General features: G+C 38.4%; 1 protein-coding gene across 2 annotated transcripts in view; it reads left to right on the plus strand.

The window, feature by feature from the left end:
* The window catches only part of LOC113803021 (uncharacterized), a 35,246-nt gene that overhangs the window by 5,338 nt on the left and 22,408 nt on the right, over positions 1-7,500 (plus strand). Inside the window, exon 1 of one of the 2 annotated variants that reach the window (XM_070129190.1) lies at positions 3,479-3,746. The exons of the other annotated variant lie outside the window; for it this stretch is intronic. Coding sequence (XP_069985291.1) covers positions 3,635-3,746 — 112 coding nt within the window. The 5' untranslated portion in view covers positions 3,479-3,634. Of the gene's footprint in view, positions 1-3,478; positions 3,747-7,500 lie in introns of those variants that run through there. 2 annotated transcript variants of the gene reach the window in all.

Below are 7,500 nucleotides of genomic sequence, written 5' to 3' on the forward strand. Positions count from 1 at the left end.
AACAAAAACTATATAAGACAAAGACATGAAACATGCTATCTAACGTGTTAAAAAAAATGTGAGGGCCACGGTTGTCCACCAGCGCCATCTGTAATATCTATGTTTTTTTAGATATAACCTAAGATATGTGACGTCCAGATTGACATAAGCAAGATATAAATTGGATCACAAGAAATTACTTTGATTGGTAAAGGTGTCAAGTCAGGACGCTCGTCTAAAATAGTAGAGGCCAAAAATCTACTTAATAATATAGTGCAAGCTTTAAGCTACAATTTGACGTAAGCTGACGATAGATTTGACATCAATAGAGTGAAAAAAAAAACTTTGTCAGGTTGATTTTGAGTTAGATTATAGTTATCACCAAAATCAGCATATATATTGATTGAACAATGATCATTACTTGGTAGATCTGTATAGTAGGAACAAACAGAAATATAGAAAAAAGTAAAATAAGTTCAAATGTTAACAGGGCAACGACGGGTGGCCTGTTTCGTGCTCCTAGCCAGAGTATGCAAGGTGTAGCAGATGCATTCCAGGCAGCTCCTAGGAAAGGGGGTCAGGGGACACTCCCCTAATCAAACATAAAATGAGGAAATTAATCTCAAAATCATGCGGTCGCAATGCGAAGAATTGAAATAAAAATGTGTATTGCGGCCAAGGTTTTGTTATTATTCTAATAAAGATATTGTAATAATTTTCTTTAATTTATCATACTCCATTTCTATGTATTGATGCATGTTTGACAATATAATCATATACATTATATGTCACTAATGTTGTGACTGTAGGCCTATAAGTTCATTGTGCCACGTGGTTTAATGTGTCATGTATATGGCATGTTGTATACGCCGTATATATGCCGTGCATGTATAAACTACCAATTTATAGTTGTTAACCAGCCCTGAATTGCCGAATGGGTAGTTTTGGGCTGGGAGGGGCGAAAGAATTATATGAAGAAAATAAATGCTACTACGTTATGAATTATATATATATATATATATATATATTAGTAAATAAGCTATTCACAACCCCCTCTGAATAAGTCTGAACTGACCAAGAACATGAGCCCGAGTGAGCACACCCCCATTGAACGACGTCGGATGTTTAGTTGGGCGTCGAGTCAACAGATGGCGCTGGTACACGACCGGGGAGCTCACATTTTTTAGAATGCGTTAGATAGCATGTTTCCTGTCTTTCGTAGATAGTCTTTGGTTGAAACCTATTCAGAGGGGGGTATGTGAATTGCTTAATTACTTTATATATATATATATATATATATATATATATATATATATATATATATATATATATATATTTATTTATATATATATATGTATATATATATATTTATATATATATATATATGTATGTATGTCTTATTGAAATAATTCATATTGTATAATGACTTTGTAATAGCATTTATTTTCTTCATACAATTCCTTCAAATACATGTCATATATATGATTATATTGCCAAACGCATAAATACATTGAACTTAAGGATGATAAATTAAAGAATAAGTATTACAATATTTTTATTGAAATAAAACCTTTACAAATCAATAGGTCAAACCGTGTATTTTTACTTCAGTTCTTCACTTTAAGACCGCATGAGTTTCAAATTAATTTCCTCCTTAACAAAATAAAAAAATAAAATTTATGTTTGATTAGGGAGGCTCTGTCCCCTACCCCCTTTTCTAGGAGATGCCAGAAAATACGCCTTGTAAATGCTGGCAAGGGTCACTCGTCGTTGCTCTGTTAACATTTGAAATTATTTTATTTTTTTCTATATTTCCTATTTGTTTCTACTATACAGATCTACCAAATAAAGCATTGTTCAATCGATAAATATATGCTGATTAGGGTGATAACTATAATTGAACTCATTACCAACCTGACACTATTTTTTCTTATATTTTTTCAATATATTGATGTCAAATCTATCCTCAAGTTACTTCAATTTTTAATTAAAGGCTTACACTACAATATGAAGTCGATTTTTGGCCTCTACTTTTTTTTAGAGGGGCGTTATGATGACACCTTTACGAATCAAAATAATTTCATGCGATCCAGTTTATATCTTGTTGATGTCAATCTGAACATCATATATCTAAATTTATATCTTAACTATAAATATTACGCACCTTTCTTTTTCCTTGGGAAGAACATGAAATATAAGTTGTTTGTTTTCTTCTTTTTGCTTTTTACAAGCAGAACAAGGATGAGACTTTCCTAGCATTGTCGGAACTGTCATTCCAATTTTCGCTCTTCTATGTAAATAAACAGACGGTATGAGATGACGTCACGAAATGCTTATTAACGCCATCTATTGCGCCGACGCAGCATTACTCACAGGATTTTGCTCGACATTCTTGTCTTTCGTATATAGTCTTTGGTCAATGTAAACAAACCATGTAACTGAATATGACGCTCAAGAAAGTAGTGCGTGTGCTACTATCTATCGTTTGATAGACGTTTACGCGTAATTTCACGTAGATTTTCGATACTTAATCATCAAATGATATAAATTACCATTATATTCAGTCATTTAACTAGTTTCTGTAACCTATTCATATTTTTCGCTCTTCGCACGTATCACGCCGATAAAAAAAAATGTCCAAAAATTCTTACAGGGCCATCTATTGTTCAGATATGTAACTACGAAAAGAGGACGTTTATAGGGGGGACTATACATTTATATAGATTTATTATTAATATTATTATTATTATTATTTATTTATTTTATAGTTTTAACGGCTTAGTTTCAGTTGAAAGTTTACAATGTTTTTTTTTTAATAAGAGACGAAACTATCAAAGAACTACTTATATATATATATCTATGAATTTACATGGAATTATACAATTATTCTGTTCATTAGTAACTTTTTTTTCTTAATATTAATAATTATCTCGTGTGTATGCATATTTACATGACATCATAAAATTATTTTATTATTTTAAATACTATACAAGTTTATAGCAGAAAATATCTTTGGTGTTAATACAGTGAATATAAACTTAAATTCAATAAACTCTACAATTTATTAAACAAATCTATTAAATAAACTGCACAATCATTCGGTTTTAATAAATTCTTCGTTTTTTCATTCATTTTTGTTGTGTAATTAAATCAAGGATAAACAAAACACATTTATGTAAAACAATTCTTTATTTGATTTCAAGCCATCATCAATTTAAGTATTAAGCAAAGCAGGCATGCAGTTAAAACAACAGGAAACATAAAACATGCAATAACAAACAACAGGAAGCATAGAGCATGCAAAAACAAACAACAGGAAGCGTAAAACATGCAAAAACAAACAAACCTGTTTTGAGTGACATTTCATGATAGTAAACAGAGACGATACATCGCGTCCACTACGCCATCTATTGTTCAGGTATTACACTATCCGCCAACCGTTGGGGTTCACAGGCTTTTGTTATGCTTTCCTATCTTTAGTATATAGTCTTCGGTCAGAAGTTCAGAAATCAGAAGTCTTGTCACCGTGGTCACGCGTGGTATTCGAACTGCTACTGAGAGTGTAAATGAACGGGTGGAATGGTTTGTCAGTGGTATGATTTATAACACGAAATAATGCGAGGATAAAATGGAAACACTGAATTAGTGCAAGAACATGGATTCGTTTTATAACACAATAGAGTGCCCCAAGTGCAAGCAACAGTGCAAATTTGATGTTAATAAATGCATCTTCAGAAATCTACCCATTCTCTGGCTGATTGAATCAGGTATTTATTTCTTTTTAGGGTAGAGGTTACGGAGACGGACGCGCGTAGATAGAGAGAAATGGACACCGCCATGTTATAGAGCGGAAAAAATATGGAACATAGTAGAAGTTGCGCCGGACTTACATTTACTGTTAAATGGAAAAAGCACTGCGGTCAGCTAGGGAAGCACGGCGGTCGGATAGGGAAGCACGGCGGTCGGATAGGGAAGCACGGCGGTCGGATAGGGAAGCACGGCGGTCGGATAGGGAAGCACGGCGGTCGGATAGGGAAGCACGGCGGTCGGATAGGGAAGCACGGCGGTCGGATAGGGAAGCACGGCGGTCGATTAGGGAAGCACGGCGGTCGGCTAGGGAAGCACGGCGGTCGGATAGGGAAGCACGGCGGTCGGATAGGGAAGCACGGCGGTCGGATAGGGAAGCACGGCGGTCGGCTAGGGAAGCACGGCGGTCGGCTAGGGAAGCACGGCGGTCGGATAGGGAAGCACGGCGGTCGGATAGGGAAGCACGGCGGTCGGCTAGGGAAGCACGGCGGTCGGATAGGGAAGCACGGCGGTCGGATAGGGAAGCACGGCGGTCGGATAGGGAAGCACGGCGGTCGGATAGGGAAGCACGGCGGTCGGATAGGGAAGCACGGCGGTCGATTAGGGAAGCACGGCGGTCGGATAGGGAAGCACGGCGGTCGGATAGGGAAGCACGGCGGTCGGATAGGGAAGCACGGCGGTCGGATAGGGAAGCACGGCGGTCGGATAGGGAAGCACGGCGGTCGGATAGGGAAGCACGGCGCTCGGCTAGCGAAGCACGGCGCTCGGCTAGCGAAGCACGGCGCTCGGCTAGCGAAGCACGGCGCTCGGCTAGCGAAGCACGGCGCTCGGCTAGCGAAGCACGGCGCTCGGCTAGGGAAGCACGGCGGTCGATTAGGGAAGCACGGCGGTCGATTAGGGAAGCACGGCGGTCGGATAGGGAAGCACGGCGGTCGGATAGGGAAGCACGGCGGTCGGATAGGGAAGCACGGCGGTCGGATAGGGAAGCACGGCGGTCGGATAGGGAAGCACGACGGTCGGATAGGGAAGCACGACGGTCGGATAGGGAAGCACGGCGGTCGGATAGGGAAGCACGGCGGTCGGATAGGGAAGCACGACGGTCGGCTAGGGAAGCACGGCGGTCGGATAGGGAAGCACGGCGGTCGGATAGGGAAGCACGGCGGTCGGATAGGGAAGCACGACGGTCGGATAGGGAAGCACGGCGGTCGGATAGGGAAGCACGGCGGTCGGATAGGGAAGCACGACGGTCGGCTAGGGAAGCACGACGATCGGCTAGGGATAAGAGTCTTTCCATATATTAAAATACACGCAGTATTATTGAAAATCACAACCTAATTTGTTCAAGTTGATTTTCTGTTGCCTACGGATGGATGGATGGATTCGGTGTGCCGTCACAAAATTGGGGTTAAATGGTTTCGTTACGTAAGATTTTTCTTTCTTTTTCCTTTTACATACATGTACACATGCATAAATACACACAATTATCCACCACGGCCTCTTAAAGCAGTTGGTGCTCTGACAAAAGACAATTCCAGTATTAACGTTAAATTGTAGATGGTGAATTGTATGGGTGAAAAATGGTTATGTACCCGTAGAGTTTCAACGAGGACGTTCTGAAGCTATTTTATTGTTTTGTTTCGTTTTGATGTGTGTACTTTATTCCGATTCTTTCCAAAAAGTACAGTACGAAGTATGACAACCACATTTTATCATCATTGGCGTCGGGGAATTCATGTTTCATCACTCGTCAACGAGTTAAATTCGATATAATAACCAGCTATGGAATATTCCACTAAAGAGTTTCGGAAGTCCGAGGCTGGTTGAAACTAGAAATTTAACAATGGTAAGCTTTCAGTAATCTGATCAGTTGAAACACATTTCCTATTACAGAGAATTGTTAATAGAAACGAAAATGTATGGTCTTGTATTAGAGATTAATTTTATTCATGCATCAATTTTCATATGAGTTTCGGGAGGGATATATTTGTGTTTAAATGTCTTCATTGGTCAAATTTAGGACACGACGGTATACTTTTTTTTACAGCATCACACCTGCGCTTATTTATTTTGACTTTATTTTCCAAAATCGGTCACAGGCATTTTTTGGATTTTGATATCATTGGTGAACCATAAATTGCTAACCCGCCCACCATTGATTGCATTCTCTGTTCATAGCATTTCAGAAAAAAATAGAAGCAATAACACGTTTGAATGAGATGGCCACCCGCTGTTGTATCCCTCTGCTTTTATCATTATGGCAATGCAGACCAATACAGTGCACAGTATATGTCTATTTCTTGTTTCTGCCGATTATAAAGGCTTTGCGAAATATTGGAATTTTAGGTACAGTGGTTTGTTCTTTTTGTTGTTGTTTTCAGGCAAGTTGGTTTGGTTAGGAGCATTATGTTCTCATATATCCTAGAAAGTCTAATAGTAGCAGATACATTACATGAGGTAACTAAGGGGGCAGTTGTTGCCAAATTTTCTTGGGTCTCATTTCTTTAAGATTAAGCTGAGGTGCATTATATCATTGCTTCGTAGTTCTTCCTAAGATTAATGCCCATATATTTTAAGGTGTGGGGGGATAAAATGCAACATTCAATGCGAATTATGTGTTGTATCTATATAGCAATTCTGATAAGTGCGATGCCGATAATACTCATATAGTCCCGATAGTAGTATATAGGCCTTTTTGTAGCTTCCCCGAAACCCAGATATTATACATTTTGATGTTTGCCTTTTAAGCCCACATTATTGAAACCTGTTGACACCTCTTTTCATTTTGTATAGTCTTTGCCTCTTCCTTCAAACAGTTTAATACACTCCTGCCAACCAGTCAGAGCGCGATATTTTCCATATATATTCCACGCAGGCTCAGATAGGAATTTATATTTTCATTAAATACGAATCGCATCGTGTTTCTTGATACTAATTTATTTTTCAAAGGTGCATAAAATGTTTGTGTCTTTTTAGCAGTATATCAAATACATGTCTCTCGATATAGGTAAAATTTGAAGTCAGACATGGCGGTCGCCGGAAAGACATTTTTGATGAGTAGGCATCGTATGACGTGAAATTGTCTTCTGTGGGATCAGTGTCTTCAGAGTCTTTCTGTACCTCTAAGATACAACCTTATAGGCTCAAAAATATCACAGAATAGATTGTATATTTTGATTTCCTGATATAATTTTATCAATGGGAAAAGTAAATACCTCGGATCATTGGCATTATCTAATTATCGGACATAGAGCTCACGGTAGATACGATAAGATGCAAAACCTCATGCGACCTCAGAAAAAAAAAAAAAGGTTTTGACTGAATCTGAGAAATACGTTTGAATGTTCCGCAGCCATGCGAAACGGGAGGGTGTAAACCATTATATTTGCAGAGTAGTCAAGTACATTTTCCATTTTACTTAATTTCTGCAATATTTTGCTTGTAGTTAAATATCATACCTGCATATTAAGTACTTTAATTGTTTTCTATCGACTTTTCTTTTTGTGAAATTTAGATTTTTTTTTCTTTTTTTTTCAAAACTTGGTATGATAATCGTATTTTGCAGCGACCATGATACAGCATCAAAGATGTGTCAAAGTGTTTAGAGTTTCGGAATGGTACAAAAAAGACCTCTTGTATATAAATTTGTAGGTCTATGTGTATATGTATATAAAAGTAGATATTGTGGGTTTGTGTATGAATTATGTGTGTGTGTAG

This window comes from Penaeus vannamei, chromosome 13 (genome assembly GCF_042767895.1).
Source record: "Penaeus vannamei isolate JL-2024 chromosome 13, ASM4276789v1, whole genome shotgun sequence".
Lineage (NCBI taxonomy): Eukaryota > Metazoa > Arthropoda > Malacostraca > Decapoda > Penaeidae > Penaeus > Penaeus vannamei.